This window comes from Mastigoproctus giganteus, chromosome 1 (assembly GCF_048544385.1).
Source record: "Mastigoproctus giganteus isolate SK-2022 chromosome 1, ASM4854438v1, whole genome shotgun sequence".
NCBI lineage: Eukaryota > Metazoa > Arthropoda > Arachnida > Uropygi > Thelyphonidae > Mastigoproctus > Mastigoproctus giganteus.
Window position 1 is genome coordinate 23,201,985 of NC_143575.1, and position 18,170 is coordinate 23,220,154.

General features: G+C 36.4%; 1 protein-coding gene across 6 annotated transcripts in view; it reads left to right on the forward strand.

The window, feature by feature from the left end:
• Positions 1 to 18,170, forward strand: part of f (espin protein forked) — a 219,842-nt gene that overhangs the window by 70,347 nt on the left and 131,325 nt on the right. For 2 of the 6 annotated variants that reach the window (XM_090371952.1, XM_090371960.1), the window contains exon 2: positions 255 to 359. The exons of 1 other annotated variant lie outside the window; for it this stretch is intronic. Coding sequence is in view for 2 of the 5 variants with exons in the window: in XM_090371977.1 (XP_090228103.1) it covers positions 6,858 to 6,876 (19 nt within the window). In the remaining 3 variants the exon portion in view is untranslated. Of the gene's footprint in view, positions 1 to 115; positions 360 to 6,786; positions 6,877 to 18,170 lie in introns of those variants that run through there. 3 more of the 6 variants (XM_090371943.1, XM_090371977.1, XM_090371934.1) reach the window with 3 other exon arrangements.

Here is an 18,170-nt window from a genome sequence, read left to right on the forward strand (position 1 = left end):
CACCAAGAACTAGCAGCACTCAGCGCTCGTATCTGATCCCCCCCTTCTACCTTGCCGTTCCCGCACTGGTGACCTGACCTAGCTACTTCGTGACACTGGCGAAAGTAGTTTAACTCCGTACTCAGACAGTGGCACTAAGAGCGCGTTAGCTACCGCGACATTTTCCGTGTGCTCCACATTGGAAAGTTTCGTAGCTCAACATTAGCAGATGGTAAACAAGTTTCGAGGATAATTCGACCTTTTGTCTCTTGCAGACCGAAGCGGACATGTGACCAGAGTCTTCAGGTCAGCTCATACGAGTGTGACGTTAACCCTAGTGGAAAGTGACCCGTAAAAAGGCAAAGATTTTGTGCCACCAGGTGAGTAGTGTGATTGTCTGCAATTTAATGATGAAGGTTAGAATATGCGCATGGTTAGGACAAAATGATTTAGAATCATTTAGGTAACAGATTTAGAATCGGCTATAATAATACCTACTTAATGTGGATAATCTGTTAGACTGTTCTCTTATTGGAGTGAAACTCAGTCTAATGGGGCAATGTATTGTATTGGCAGAAATATTTTAATATAAATTTTACTATTTTAAGGTAGCGTGGAATTATTTATGTAATTTCTTTGTGTGTTCCTTTCCTTCTATTGTGTCTTAAGAATGACAATCGAGGGAAAAGAGGGAAAATATTCGAAACAGGACTAATTGCATAGTGCATTCTCTATACAAAAAAAGAAAAAAAAGAGCATAACGTCTTTGATGTTTCCCAGCAAAGTAAGTAAGTAGCAAAAATTCTTCTAATTCAGTTCAGCTAAGAGCAATCATGTTGTCTCTCGCATCACAACACGCTGCTTTTACGCACATCACACGGATATGAGTTTTGATGCTACAGTCAGTAGGTCATCAACTGCCTGGGGGCTGCCGAAAATCGTTCCGCCAAATGTAGACGACCAGGAGTTGTAGTAAGCAGCTCAAAGAATAAGCAACTCGCAATTTCCTCTATCCATTCCTACTCGGGTATCTTTTTATTCACACTATTTGTTGACGATGTTCTCTTTTTTAACTTTACTACCCACTGCACAAAGAATAATAATAATAAAACGGAAGTGACGTAATTTTCCCCTTTCTGATATTTCCGTTCAATAATCGTGGACTGAAATGGGCTATATGTTTGCGTTCCATTCTTTCTAGGTTTCTGCGCTTCCGCTAGCCGCTCGTTATATGTGAACAGATGTCTACCTCCCACTCTATTCCAGGCACACACACACTCACACATAAGCTGTCCCCCTAGGGGCGCAAGCCTGTTTGGCTGCGTGTCCCCAACTGTAGTAGTAGTAGACAAGGATGGCAAGGCAAATCTCTGAAAAATTTATAACGAAGAGGTAGACTACTAACCGTATTCTGTGCATGTGTAGCACAGATTACCTGTAAATTGGGACAAAGATCGTAACTGATATGAAAATGTCAGATTTAAAAAAAATATGTAATCTTATTTTCTTCGTACGCAGTCTAAATAGATAAACGAGCGACTTCACTTCCCAGCTAATTAAGATCATTCATTTCTAGGGCAGTCAGTATGTCTTCGTAGTATAGTATTGATTTGATGCTGATACTGTGCTAATTAAAACAAATTGACATCGTAATTCGGCTATTTCCAAACAGAAAACGTTGTCTGTTGAAACTAACAGTAATGTAGCTTAGATGGGTTGAGGGTTTGAGGTTTGAAACGTGTTCATACTAGACTTGAATTTTTGTGGGCTGTAAGTTTTAGAAACTAAATATGATTAGGGTTTTTCTAAAGAATGCATTTAGTTGGGATAAATGAATAAAAGGTAAATGTAGTCTGGTGAATCTGCATTTGAATCGCCAGTAGAAGTGTCCTCACTGGTTTAGAAGATAAATATGGAATTACAGATGCTAATTCAAATATGGTGCCAATGGAAATATCTGCAGGAAAGGCATGCAATGGATATGACAGTCGTATGATCTAGAATGGAGTAAATCTGCGAGAGAGGGATTGTTAATATCTGTCTATCTTTGCTTTGTTTTTTAGATAGTTTTAAGGTGCCTTTCATAAGGAAACTTTTCGAAATTTTTTAAAACAGATTTAAAAATTTCGTAATTAATAATTAAAATGACATTTTCACAGTTCAAAACATAATTGCGTACTAAAGTGAGCTAATGTTTCAGTTTTAACCGTAAGTAAAACGTGCTATTAAAAATAAACGAAATAAAATTGTGAAAAAAAGAAAAAGAAAAAAAAAAGCCCATTGCTGTTGTAGAAACCAAACTTAAATATAATGGAACCCTAAAATTCGTAAGCAAACTCCTAGGAATATAAATTGTTAAAAATAAGTATTAATGAAAATTATTAATTAATTAATAGAAAAGTTAAAAATCAGGTATTCCTTTCCCGAAGATAAAACAAATTTTAGAAGAGACGCTCTTTAAAATAGTTTTTGTTATAAATAAAATATATAAATTTAGCACGGGTCTTTGAACAAATTTGGAGATATGTACAGAGTTAACAATTTTTCCGTAGAATATAATACCCGAAGCGAAGTCTTTTTTAATGATAGTCTTTTATTTTATTTTATTATTATTTTTTTTTTTTTTTTGCCAAGAATAAAAGTTCCAGTTAATCGAATTTGTAAAGAGGAGTTCTTTTCTAGCGATAAAGAGATTGAAGATAAGAATTATTAAAGCTAATGGAATCTATATTTCTATAATGACCACTCTTATACCACGTGAATATTAAGATAGTTTATTTAGCTATTAACTAAATCACTATATATTAAGGTAACGTTTCGAGAACCTTGCCGGATCCAATTCTCAGACCATACATAGGCTGTTGCCAGCCTCCTGCTTACCGAATATCTCAATTCCGACTACACGTCTCCAGACGACATTCGGCAAGCAGAACACTGGCAACAGCCTGTGTATGGTCTGAGGATTGGTTCCGGCAAGGTTCCCGAAACGTTACCTTAATGTATAGTGATTTAGTTAATAGCTAAATACTCAGCTAGTGGTCATTAGCTAAGTTAATAGCTAAATACGTAACTATTAACTATCTTAATATTCACGTGGTATAAGAGTGGTCATTATAGAAATCTAGATTCCATGAATAACCATCACGTAACATCCTTCTCCAACTATATTAAAGTTAAATTTTTGAAGAATAAATTTAACAAGAAACAATTTATAAAAAGTTGAAAAAATTCAAAATTATTTTCCGTAATTACAGAAAAAGTTCAGTAATGACCGAAAGTGATTAGTAAATTTTTGATTTTAATTTTTTTACTCTAATTATTTTTTCAAACGTTTCAGTTTTCCCAATTTTTTTCCTTTCTTTCTTTCCCGCATATTGATTTCTCTCTCTTTTTTTTCCACAAGGGAATAAGTAATTTAAGTGCTTTACCAGCTTTATTTTATAAAAACCGCTGAATTGTCTTTATTTTACAAATGTCTACAAGACGGTCCCAGGTAGGTGAAGGGGCTATAGTCCCCCCCTACCTTATGAACAAAATAATATGGATTTTTTACTGCTACATGACAATTAAAGCTTAACGATTTCCCAGAACATTGCTTTAACCCCTCTCCATTTAGAAAATCCCAATCTCCGTGCAATTTCAATTAATAAACATTAATGTAACTTCCCTATGTATGTAGTGATACGCATTTGTTCAAAGTAGCTTTCCATAGTTTTTATTTATCATCTTCCTATGTCAATGTCAAATTCTGTACATATAATATTTCTTGTAATCATTGTATGTGACATCTACAATGTGATACTTCAGTTCCTGTTCCAATAGTCAACTGCTATCTCTTTTACGCTGGTTGGAAGAGCTTCAACGTAATATTTGGGAAAGTTTATCAGATTATATTCTTTATCTCCTGTGAAGGCTAAACGAAGCGATGCATGCGCACAGTTGTTGTATTCCGGACGCATTTCAATAGAATTCACCCCGAACAGCCTTCACTGCATAATTGGACCGAGACGAAACAGGACTGGGTGAAAGATAGACGAATGTACGAGAATCGGGGAACATACAAAGGTCCTGTGACCACTTGTGATGCCGTCTGTGGGCAATTCAGACAGTTTCTCAGCGTTTATATATGATTATTTTCGCGAGAAACCATTTCTTGAAATATTCGCTAGTTTTTCAAGGTACTCAAGAAACCATTTCTAGAAATATTTACGAGTTTTCAAGGTTCTTGAGAAATAAAGACAACGGAAACATTGATTACTATTCTTGCAGACACTTTCAGCATAGAAATCCTTCACTATCCAATTCTTGCTCTTGAAAAATTCTTCATCATCAAGTTTGTAAATTGTTGGCAAGTAGAAGCCCTTCCGAACTACTATTTTTTTTTTTTTTCATATTAGTATTATTATTATTTTATTTATTATTATTTAAGAGATGCATGCACCTGATTGGAAACGATTTCCAGATAACTTCTGGCATCCAAATGTTGCTTTAGTGATTTTAAGGGGGCATGTACACCAAAAAAAAATTAAAAAAAAAAACACACCATTACACTGCCTCTACCAACCTGCATTATTGACACCTAGCAAAAAGGATCCGTGAATTCACGCTTTTTTCGCCATATTGTGATCATCCCATCAGCGTGACACAGCAAAAACCAGGATTCCTCAGACGAGGCAACGTTTTATTGTGATAGCCACGAGGAAACACTTGTCTGATTCTGTACTTTATCTGAAGAGGTGGCTAGGTTTAGCGATCGCATCAGTAATGTCCAGCTATGTTAAAATATATTTTAAGTGCATGTGTGTGTGTGTGTGTGTGTGCAGAAGGTTGGCGGTCTTGTATTGGCTTTTGACCACTTGAACGCTGTAATTATGAGACGGGCTATTAAAGAATGACAGAAAAGCAATGTTTTGCAGATATTCTTGGGAGAATGCCACGTGTGGCCGGAGGCCTTTTGGCATAGACCTCACATAGCTGTTCCCAACGTTCAGTATGGTTTTCTTGTCCAGGATTTGATTAAACAGACGTAGAAATAGTCCTACCAGTTTAAAGTTTTATGTGTTCTTTTTAATGAGAAAGTCTATCAGCCTTTGTTTCTTCGCTGTGAAGACAATGCTTTAATTGCCTTGATACGTTACAGTTATGGTTAATGAGACCCTCCCTGAATTGCTGGTTGGGCGTGGAGTTCCCATTGATGGCCTAGATATCCCCAATCTAATTTTCCTTTTCTCTATTTCTCCATTTAGGATATGAGAGAGATTAAGTTTACATTTTGAAACTGATATTTGCATTTTTAAGAAAGTATTGGTGCACATGCTCATTTCAGTCTGCGTGAATGCCTTTTTAAATACAGTGTGTCACAAAAGTCAGTTGACAAATGATAAAAAAAAAAAAAAATAGGTTGCCTAAAATTTTAATTGTCCCTGGCAAGATTTAATTTTAGTGAAAGGCGTTTCGGCCATACTGGAACCAAAAAAAAAAAAAAAAAAACGAGTCCAACTCATATTGCTTCGTAATGACAACCATGTTTACCGGATTCCAATCATGCACCTAGTTGGGTCCATGACTGGTTGGGCACATGATTGATAAAATATGAACGAATATTCAGACGACAGTTTCAAACTGATTTCAGTAATCGCATATAGGAATTTCTAGCAGACAAGGCAAATTTTAGAGCAACATTTCTTGCAAGCACATGGCAGACGACAACATGGGCGCTTGCAGAAAATTCTTGAAGGTGGGGGAATATAAAACGAAATAAGGATTTATAAAAATGAATCAGAGAAATATTTACAACGTAGTTCATCAATTTGACAATTTTGAAATTATTAATATATAGTGGAATTGATTTTTTGATAGAAAAATATTAACAAAACAATGACAATTTCAACCTCCCCCCTCACTCTTCTGCACTTCTATAAAAGACAGTAATGTTAGGAACCTCATTGCAATAGTTCTTAAAACAACTCTGATATGATCAGACACTTCATATAACACAATCATAAATGTAAGAAAATCGAATACTTTATGAGATACGTCATAAATAATTAGCAGAAGAGAGTTACCAGTCATATGCAACTCATTAATTACTTGACAGACGATAGACAAAATTATAATGACAACCTTACGAACGACTAGCAGACGACAGTCACAATCATAATGACAACCTCATGAACAACTAGCAGACGATACATTTCATGCAAACGACTAACAGGCGACATTTCGCAGTTTCATAGCGACAGTCCCACAGCTGGCAGACAATATAATTTGAGACGTTTCATAGTAACAATCCTACACGCGAACGAAGATTCTTCGAAGACAACTGTAATCCCACGCGGTGTTGTTGACATTGTCAAGGTCCGCTTGGTCCTTTGTTGATGTCTCCCACGCCCATCCTCTTGCAGTCTTTTACAAAAAGATAGCGGAGAAATTAAGACCCCCTTAAAAGGCGAAAGGGATGTTGGAAGAAAGGCTGCAATAGATGGCTTCTTTATGCGATTTTAAGACCATGCACCTCGGGAGCTGTCGAAGGGTCATGACATCATCCGCCACGGTTCAAGAGACACAACCACTCATGCATGCTTCCCGTTTGACTGACCGCGCGCAGAGAATGCAGCGTTGTAGTGTGTCTATCTACCTGCCCGCGAGGAGAGAACATTAGTCGGTTAGGGAGGGAAGACCTCTCTGTGATATGTTGTAGTTTCTTTGCTAGAAATCACCTTTGTTGATGTTTTATGTGTTTTTGTATGCTGAAGATGTAGTGACGATTTTGTGGTGTGTTAGTGTATTTATCGAGGTTTTTTTCGGACCGGGATTTTTCACTGTATTCAGACCCACGTTCGGTGGCATTTAAAATGGATGACTGATTTCGACTACAGATGGATATGAAAGCTCAGAGTAGGTGTACCTCTTTGTTCATCGTTTATATATGTGTGGGTTCCTTGTGTCTTGTGAAATTAGAATTACATAATTTAAAATTTGATTGCAAATGTTTATGTTGTACTATGTAAAGTTGTTTAAAGGAAACCGCTTTAAAAATTCGCTTTTACTTTCTAAACTTCCGTTTGAAGTTTATTTTAGGAATAATAATCATAGTAGTTAACTCTAAACGTTGATGTTTTTCGAAGCTATGAATAGATGACCGCCATTAAGGGAACCATATGTGACCTATAATCCCTGAGTTTAGATAAACTTTTAAAGGTTAGTGTTACTTCTTTTATATAATATTAAATCATATATTTATATATAAAAGTGGCAATTTAGAGGAATAATATGAATATATAAATAATATAATTTATTTTCTTGAAATTTCAACGAGTTCTACTTCCATATTGCTAAAGCCAAACGAACTCTCAAGTAACAAATGTATCCATGGCAACAGCAAAGTTCCTGGTAGTTTGAGCTGTTCAACTGTCGTCTGCACAGTCTGTCGTTTCTACAGCTACAAGGAATTTAGTTTCATAATGCGGATTTATTTCTTTATTAGAAATTAGAAAAAAAAAAAATCTAAATTTCTCTTTCGTTAAGCGTTAAATTATCCAGATTATTTGTCAATGATTTATGTTTTCCACTTATTTTTCATGCATAATTAAGTCAGTAAACACTAAAATCTATAAAAATCTAATCGAATTTGCGAGCTTGATTTATTAATTAAAAATTGAAAAAAGAACTCTCAAAGTACTCCCCCCCAAAGCACTTTCAAAATAACAAATTCATAATCACTGTTTTAAGTAAGGGACGCAATTAGTCTACAGTTTCTTAACGCAATGAAATAAATTTCTTGGAAAACAAAACAAAGCAGGAATAAACATTACGTGTACCATTAGTTGCCCAATGTAGTGACATGGCGATTACTACCGTTGACAGCCAAAAGAAGTGCTTTACAAAACACCAAGAGTTGGATAGGAAATAAATCATGCAACATCAGCACGCTCATTAAGTTCATGAAAAAGTACCAATAAAGTGGAAATTTTAATACTTAAGCTATCCACCAGATGGTACCGTACTTGAATCCTTTCTGTGGGAATAAAGGATAATTTCACTTTTGTTTAGAAGACTACAATAAGAGCCATTAACCAGAGAATATTAATTAGTGATGATGTCTTCAACTCCAACACGTAATGCAGTCAATAACTAATGAACTCAGCAAAGTTTCGCTTCCAAGACACAATAGGTTTGTCTTAATGTCCATAGGAGAACACTTGGATTATGGCATCCCTAAAAATACGGAAAAAATTATCCCTTCTCTCTTTCTTCAATCTTTGCAGGCATAATAAACAGTCGTATTATTTTGGGAAGCAAAGTTGTAAATACATGACGAAGTAACTCATATTTATTCCTAGAGTTGGGAATTAATGTAGCAAAATGCACGATTTCACCAGTAATTTGAATAATTTACTGTTTTTTATTTTTTCTTTTAAGGTAATAGAATCGTACCAGATCGTTTTCCTATGAAGCTTTTTGTTTTTTGGAAAAAATTTTTTTGCATATTTATTAATTATTTTTATTATGTTTATTGCAACTCCGAAGTAAATTTTTATGAGACTGATATAGCATTTTAAAGTAGCCTTGAAACCAAGGACAGCCATCCCTTAAAGCAAATTATTCCACGATTTCCTTAAAAGGGTTGAGGAGAAGCGAAATATTTTCTCTGTGTGAATTATTAATGGGGAAGTAAAGTACTCGAAAATAGGAAACTGAACGTGTATAAAGCACATAAGAGTGACTCTCCTTTTTTGTGGGTACGCAAACACATTCCTGACAGGTGGTGTCTGGCCCATGTAACGCCATGTGCTAACAACCACTCTAGTGCTTATTAAACTTGATAGGGATTTATGGTTTGTCGCTTCTAGGAATCTACCATAATACGAGGCTGATGACATAAAGTTACCACCCACTTGATATGTACACCAAATGTTGGTAAATAAAGATTTTCCGATCTGTTGGAAAATGTTTAACGTGTGATTGGCGAAAATATGTTTGAAATATCTTTCAGAGAGTACACAGATCTACACCCAGAGGGCGTTGTTGATGTTTGCTTTACAGCTGTATCGCGAATTATCATCATGCATGTACAGGGCAGAAAAGACAAGACAGACAGATAAGAAAAAACCAACAGAGCGAATAAGAGATAGAGAGAGAGAAAAAAAAAAACGAAAAAGAGAAAGAAATGAGAGAGAGAGAGAGAGAGAGAGAGAGAGAGAGAGAGAGAGAACCAAAGTGAAAACACACAAAGAGAGAGACATTAAGAAAATACGGACAAATACGAAAAAGAGAAAGCAAGAGAAGAAAGATGGAGGGGGAGGAAACCGAAACAGAGGCAAAATAGAGAGACAGCTTGAGAGAAAGTAAACCCGGAACAGAATGAAAAAAGAAAGAAAAGGGGAAAAGAGAAATCTTGGCAAAACGAAAAAGAAAGAGCGAGAGAGAACCAGAGAAAGACAGGGGGGGGGGAAGAAAACCAAAGAGAGAGAGAGAGAGAGAGGAAAACCAGAGAAAGATAGAGGAGAGAGAAACAGAAGAAAGACCAGAGAGAAAGCTTGACAGAAAGTAAAAACGGAGGGAACGAAGAAGAGATAAAAAATGAAAGAAAGAAAGCTGAAAAGACAGAGAGAGAGAGAGAGAGATTGACAAAACGAGAGTGAGACAGACAGAGAGAGAAAGAGGAGAGAGATACAGAGGAAAATCAGAGAAAAAAGACAGAAAGAGATTGACAAAGAGAAAGAGAAGAAAGAAAGAGTTGAGCAAACTTAATATAAAAGAAAAAGGTGATATAGAGTGAAAGAAAGGAAGAAAAAGAGAGAGGGAGAACCAAAGAGAGAGCGAGAGATTAATACTAAAAAATGGAAAAAACAAAGAAGAGAGGGGGAACCAAATACAGAAAGAGAGAAACAGACGGAAAGACAAGGTAAAGAGAGCGAGCTTGATAGTAAATAAAAACGAACAGAACGGAGAAAAGATAGAGCGAAAGAAAAAAAGGGAGAGAGATTGTCAAAGCGAAAAAGACAGAGAGAAGGGAGGGAGGAAGAAGACCAAAGAGAGAAAAACGGAGAGAGAAACAGACGGAAAGCAAGATGAGAGAGAGAGAGAGAGAGAGAGAAAGAAAGAAAAAACAGAAAGGAGAGGGAGAAAGAAAGAAATAGAAAGAGAGGAAATTAGGGAGGAGAGTGAGATAGATCGGAAGAATAGGATAGATACATATAATGAGAATTTGGAGGATTTGGAAATTTTATTTATTGATTTAATTAGTTGTCAGGTTTATGTGTAAAATATGCAGGAGTTCCGTGTGCAGAGAGAAACTAGTGAAAACTACTCCGAGAACTACCCCTCCTTCCCGAAGAAAAAGAACAATTATTTGAATGATTTCCCTTCTAACCTCCCAGTTGTCAATTAGAAATGACCAGAGAGCTGATATGTTACGATCAAAGGTGACTGAACGTCATGTTCGTTAATTACCGTAATAACGTGTGAAACAACTTCGATGTACACAATCATTCACTCGGTGAAAGAAAATTAAAAAAATAATAATAATAATAATAATAACCATGCCTTGTGATTGCTCGACATTGTTTGTCTATAACGACTATTCACATCATCACTTCCTCATCTTTAAGTAGCTGTTGACGCTTCCCAGTCCTCTTCAATAATCACCTAACAGTTAGTTGTGGGTCAAAGGATTAACCTCCTCACTAAAACCATCACTAACCCTCGGGCATAAATTTTAATATACGAGTCCCTTAGTTACTGTGAAATCAGCAATAGCAATGAAACTCACTTCAGGGGCGTGTCTGTTTTTTCTGAAACTGTCATCAGTTAATGATAATCTGCTAGCTATTTTTAATTATTTCTTAAAGATGAATTTTTTACATAATATTGTACGCAGAGGGCGCTCACATCACTTTGCCTCTGACATGAGGTAGATCACGAAACTCTTTTACAGCATGGTGTTCTTCACAGAGTATGTATGTAATCCTTCAATTATATAAATTGCTAGATGGCGCTGTCAATATTATTTCCATGTACCATTACTGGGTCTTGTTATGGGCGAATTACCTGCGGTTATTGACAAGAAAACTGTTTACAACAGATTCTATTGTCCTTTTAAGACTTTAATTGTAGAGTATGTGGCTAAAAGTCAGGTCGCCATGTTGTATAACCAAAGGTCATGTACTCTGATAGGCTTGATTATAGTTTACTAATAACCTGCTTGCATTCTATTGAATCTTTACTACCAACTGTGGGATGAATTAATGCTTGTGTGACAACCGTTCTTTAAAGTAGGGATGCTTTGAAATGAAATTGCAGTGGATCGAATTGTAATTATGTTGTTTAAAGGCTAAAAAAAGGGGCGGTAGGTTGAGTGAACCCGCTGTGACCAGCCATTTACCGTGAGAAAAACACGGTTGTTTTAACAGGACGCTTGTTTCGCCTTGGTTGATTCTGCAAGAACACATTCTAGTGGACTTAGAAAGTGTGAGAATATTCTCAATCCCAAAAGAAGCTTTTAAGAGAATATATCCCTGTGCCAAGGCAGCTTAGGCCATGAAGAATATTTAGTCTACAAATAATATTTCAGGTCGGTTTGCTGTTTTGGGATGAAAAACCCCGAATCCTCCATTTTATTGAGTCTTTTCAAGCAAGGATTGAAAATTCGAAACTATTTTATATAGATACTAATGCACTGCTGAAGCCTCCACAGAGTCTTCTGCAGTGACATTAATTAGATCCAAAAAATGTGGTTAGTTCGGTGGCATTTTTTATAGTAAGCCCTTACGTTCATTTTCAGATGGATTATAATAAAGAAATATGTCTGCTCTACATTATTTTGGCAGAAAGCCAGTTTACAACTATTACTCATACTTCCTGTTTCTAAGAGCTTAACTCCAACAATTGATGACTTATAAATTCAAATTTAAATTATTATTTTTAATGGTACCGGAGCTTGTCGTTGATATCCGCAGTGTGTGTGTGTGTGTGTGTGTGTGTGTGTGTGTGTGTGTGTGTGTGTGTGTTCACGGGGAATAACTGGGGAAAACCCCTATTCCCTCCGTCTGAGATCCGTTATCTGCAGCCTTAATTGAAGAGGACTTCAGAAAAAATTGAAGCAGTATACAGTAGTAAAGAGAAAGAAGATTGCTTACTTTATAATTATCACTAGATTTTGTACTTTTTCTTTTTTAATAAGAGGTATTTTGCTGCCTTGGTGATCTTTTTTATAAAAGGGATTACCATTAGTTTCTTAAATCATAATAAATCGCATCGTAATTAATCGAGATCAATAAGGGAATTGTTTTTACATTGTAGGAGTAAATTTGATTTCTAAATTTCTAATTCAAAAAAGAAAAAAAAAAAATCTTTGGCTTTGTGTTGATTTAAAAAAAAATTACATGTACATGTATTTTATATCAATCATGATAGTGATTTCAAAAATAACGTACATTTTGTTCCAATCAAGCATGATGTTAATTTCGAAATTAACATTTTTGTGCCAAACATGATTTTAATTTGAAAAATCACATTTTGGCTCTAATTGTGATGTTGATTTCAAAATTAACATTTTTGTGCCAAGCATGATGTTGATTTGAAAAATCATATTTTTTCTAATTATCTAATCCTAATTATGATGGTGATTTCATTTTTAAAGTAACATTTTTGCAGGTAATCCTTGCTTCTGTTTAAACTTGGTTTTGTTGTCGTTTCAAGCTACTTAACAGATGTTAACTTCCTGATTTTAGGTCGCACAAAGACTTTTAACTCTCTCCTAAGTGAGATCTGGGAATTTGTACAAATGTACTTGAAGCATTCGCTATTCGTACCCAATACCTTCACAAAATGCTTCAAGCCTAGTTTGATGTGGAATGGAAGTACAATCTTTTTGGTTGGCTCAACCAACCTTTCACTTTTGTGTGGCCACAGCTTCTTCCAAATAAATACTTATCCAGTTATTCATTGTCATTATTTCATGAAGTTCATTTCTCATAACTTTAGACTCATATAACTGCTCGAATTTAAAACAATAAATAAATAATAATTTGGGCATCCATCGACCTAATCAAACTGATTATATCGAAATTATTCTTGTGATTTGACTTTTTATAATATCCACAGTCCTTGACATCTTTGCCAAACAGCTGTCTGACAATAACAAAATAGGCAATATCCAAATACCAACCTCATCCCGTGAAATTGCTTCGATTAGCCTAAATTATATTTTAATTACCCCAATAAAACTAGCATTCGACCTTCATGAAGTTGTGTTTGGAGAAATAGTCCAAAAGCCACTCCTTCCTACCTGCCCGGTACTATTCATTTATCATTTGACAAAAGGGACAGTGCAAAGACTCGATGTCACACTTAATTATAGGGCTACAATTAATATGATACTTTTGTATAATATTAATTATGACCAACCATTCTTAGTTTCCAGCCACGTCAGTAAACCTGAAAGGTGGCGCCATCTGCAAGAAAATCTGCTGCAAATATTATCTTTTCTCCCTAGATCAAACGCATATTTGTGGATAGTGTAGTGTATCTACAGGGTAAATATCCACAATATGCAACCTGCCAAGCATTGGAAACGGGATTTATCAGACCAGGCGACAGATTTCCATATGTCGATGGTGCTGACAATATTGGTGATGACGAGCCCATGCGAGGCGCAGTTTCTTGTGTATCGCAATGAGCATGAATACCTGACAGCCGTCGACTGCCATAGCGTATACGAGATAATGTCCAGTGCATAGTCCATGTGGATTATGCGCTGGACATAGTCTGGATATGGTCTTGCTGTTCTTGCGTTGTACTGGGTTGTTAGCTGGTCCACTGCATTGCGTTGCTGCACACAGCAGCAACGCAATGCAGTGGACATACGACGCTCACCACGGCCGACCATATGTGACCTTTGTCTGGTTGTTCAACCGCTTTCCACAGTATTTAATCATACTGGCAACTGTACGAATTTCCGACACACTCATTCCCCGTTCGAAGTGGGAAAGATCTCGACGGCGAACCATTCTTCCTCGCAGACACTCAAAAACTGATCGCCACGTGTGCGAACTACAATCTTTATCTACCGTTCTCGACTTTGAGCCTTCACCAGCATCACACAATGCATTCCTACAGAAGGAGGTGTAGCTACTGCAAAGCCAGCCCAATGTATACTTGTATTTGTTGTTTTTTCGTAAACAACACCACTTCCAATATGGAGTTTCTAAATTATGACTTTTTATAGTCGGTATTGCCTATTGGGGGATGAAATACCATCGTTTTCGAGAGTAAACATAATGAAACTCTTTATCATTTGGTTAAATCCTTCGTTGGATAACTACAGCCACGCTTGTCGTCTACCCTTTGCGTCACCGCTTGCATAGCTTTGGTTACCACAGACTTCTGTAGAATTGCCCAGACACATTAGCAAATTAGACTGATTCAAACCTTGATTAAAAAGGCACAATATGATAAGTACCTTCAGTTCCTTGAATTCATTCTTTAGTCAAGGCTTTGTACATCACTGGTGCAGCCTTGAAGAAAGCAAGAGGTCACAACTAAATTACCTTATTATGTATTCCATAGAACCTGAACAGGATGCCTCATTAACATGCGTAGGCGTTTGTCACGTAAAACAACAGAGAGAATGCAAAGTCACCTAATGGGAAACACCTCTTTCTGTTTCGAAGGAAAATTTTTTTTCTGTTCCGTATTTTTGAAAAGTGGTACACATATTTAGATGAGTCATCGTAACCCGACTGTTCATTTGATTTTTCGTCTAAAAAGCTGAAGATGTTTCGCAATTGGCTGTAAAACGGCGGAACTAGACTATGTTGTTTCTTTGTTTTTCCGCCAAAACAAAAACAAACAACTATGGGGCATCTTTGTATTGCTGTAAATTGCATTTATTCTATGGATGGTTTGTGTGTTTGGCTGGTTAAGAAACTAGCAGTTTTAATGGAGAAAATCTGCGCAACTCTTGCCCGATCCTGTATGAAAAAAAAAAAAAAAAAAAAAACTCATAAGAACAGAGCAGAATAAAGTTTCCTTTGTAACTGTTTGCCCTGGTATTGCACCACTTTAACAGCTAGCTTTAGCTATATTACAGCTTTGAAAACTGATTTCGTATGCAGCATGGCAGCTCACATAGAAACCACATACTATCTAATGAGGGACCAGTTAGTCTTGAAACTAGCTCTTATAGCAGACTGTCTTTCAAGGAAATGAACAGTTAACATTTTGGAGAGGCCATCTATTTGAAAGTAGTGCTTAATTCTGTGACAATTAAGATCGCTGCATTACCTATTCAGTTTAAATCCGCTGGAAGCAAAAAACAGTTGAATGAACAAAATGGTCCAGCGAGCATCTTATAAAGAAAAAAATATCACTTTTTTTTTTTGCATGGATTCTTTAAAGAGAAATGTGATCATTCATATGAGTGCCGGATTGTCTTCTTAATATTTCCTGGCTGTAAAATGTTCCGGGCTTTTAAAAAAGTTCCGGATTCTACAGATTTACTGTACTATTGGTTGTGCAACTGTGGTAAAATCCGAAAGTAGGGCTGACTTGCTAAAGCCGAGCAACACAAGACACAATAAACATATTGCAACTCGATATCGTGTTTAAATTTGTCAATAGACGATGTCCACAAGAGCACGTTTTGATATGATTTCAGAAGCAAGTTGTCTTTACCTTTTGATATGCATTCGTAAAAACGAAATCAGTCATGTATGACAGGAAACATAAACGTTTCGAACATTTTAATTCTACACAGGTGTCCAAAAGTTAAAGCTACAACCATAAAATGTAAGTAAAATGTGTATTTTATAAGATTCGTGTCTCTATTTTTAGGAATTATGATCTGATGACTACCTAAAACTTGAGGGTTAATCCCGCATATTTTAGGTATTTGGCAAGACGTGTGATCACCTCTCACAACCAGGTAACTCTCTAAACAGCTCCGCTCTCATGTCGTTTATAAGGCTTATTATAAGGTATTGTAATAAATCGCGCTTCTCTAAAAGAGATGACCTTAGCTCTTAGAGGGTTTCTCCGTGGGGATCCGACTCGGTTCCCCAATGAGAGATTATTGTCACTTTGAAGGAATTTGTCAAGTTCTCTCTATTTCGAAGAGCATTACTGTCCATTAAATTGAATTCAAGACCGCAGAAGAAGGATATTATTGAATGAAACCTCTAAAGAGAACTCATATAGAGCTGAAGGGTCTGAACCCTGTACTTTGAGTAGTTGAAGTCTGGAGATCACTTTGGGAGCATGTATATTGGTATTAACACCCCCAAGCCTGCACTCATAACTGTAAGTGTATTATGTCTGTATAAGTGTGTGTTCCGAGTCGATATGCACGTTAGGCGGGCACAAAAACCCGGAATAATTCACAGGGAGAACCCTACATTCCACCTGATATCGGCTGACTGCATCCTCGAATGAAGAGGACTTAAGCTATAAATAAGTAATAAATTAGATTGTAAATATCATGCTCTTGTAATGCACACTTTTAAAACAGCATGACGTATTTATAACTTAAGTTGTCTTATTTCTAAACATCTAAATTAAAACTAATACTATATTGTACTCGAGATAATAAATGCATATGACTATAAATCAAAATCACTAAAATTATGCAACATAAACCGTAGCTATTCAAACCTTTTGAGCATTATATTCATTGGTGGAACCAAACCAGCCCATATCTTACATATTGAACAATGCTGGTAGCAGCCATGTTCGACTACAAAAATACCTTACTGATAATGTAGTCTGAGCAGATCGCAGCAGAACAAGGAAAAAGATAAAATTGGTATTATGCCAAGTGTTCATATAATATTATTGCAGCTTACATAAATAAACGAAAACTGGTACCAGCCTGTTTAATGTGGGCTTTTCCCTTTCTCCTTTTGATAGCCCTCGCGAGTAGCACAATTGGTATAATCGCCGTCCTCATAACACCGGGTGGAAATACTTGGGCTCGAATCCTGTCCATGACGTGAGGAAGTTTTGAGCCTTTTTCACAACATGGTTGATTTAGTCGGTCTCAGGAGACGATATAATGGTTTTTACCCCAGAAACTCAGGATTTTCATCCTGCAAGCAGGCAGGCAAATCGATCGCAGAACTTATGCAATTTACAGACATAATATATATACGGCGCAATATGGTCTAAGATATCCCAAACTGTTGAACATTCCATTTTCATTAAGATTGCAGTGCCACGGATGTCACTTGATGCTTGGACGTTCCTCAGAGGGCGGTTTAAATGTCATGAGGCAAACTTTAAGGCCACATCCTAGAAAGACAACTCTGTTCAATAACTTCGAATAATCAATTGAGTAGGACTGGCTTTCTTAACATTTGTTCGTCAAGATTAGATAAAACCCTGAATAGTCAGCTAATATTTTATGGACAGACAAGACTTATTTCTGTCTTTATGGAACTGTGAACGTTCACATTTGTGTCATCAGAGAAATCCTTCCATGCTTACGTTGAAACTCCTCTCCATTATCAAAAAGTTACTATATATATGTGGCTTACTTCGTGATTTTTGAATAGTCCATATTTCTTTCAGAAAGAAGTTAACAGCATACGGTAAACTAGTGCGGTAACCAGGGGAAAAACAACCAGATGTTGAGAGACATCATTATTTATGAATTAGGTGAAGATATCCTTTACGAAAGCATATTTCAGCAAGATAGAGAGCATCACCTCATGTCTATCGAAGTATAACTAGTCTTCTCAAGAACGTATTTAGCAAAAACTTCATTGCTGAAGTTGTGTTCATATTAAATGGCCGGCACAAAGAGCCGATTTAAAGCCCATGCTTACAAAATTCAGCATTCGAAATTATTAGAACTTAAATATGCCTTTCACACACACACACACACACACACACACACACACACACACACACACACACACACACACACACACACACACACACACACACATATTTTCGATGTCCTACATGAAATAGCTTGCTCATAGCCCCTGACTGGGGTTACGAGCGAACTAGTTTCTCAGTATCACATTATTCGACCCAAACGAAGCCGTAGACATCGAGTATCTGATAGGAGAATTTCCTTACATTGAAAGAAGTACCACCGGTCCTCATGACATGCGGGCCCAAACTGTCGTTCTTTCATCATTTTGGTTCACAGTTAGAACGGGGCAGTCCTTTTAAAGACATTCTCA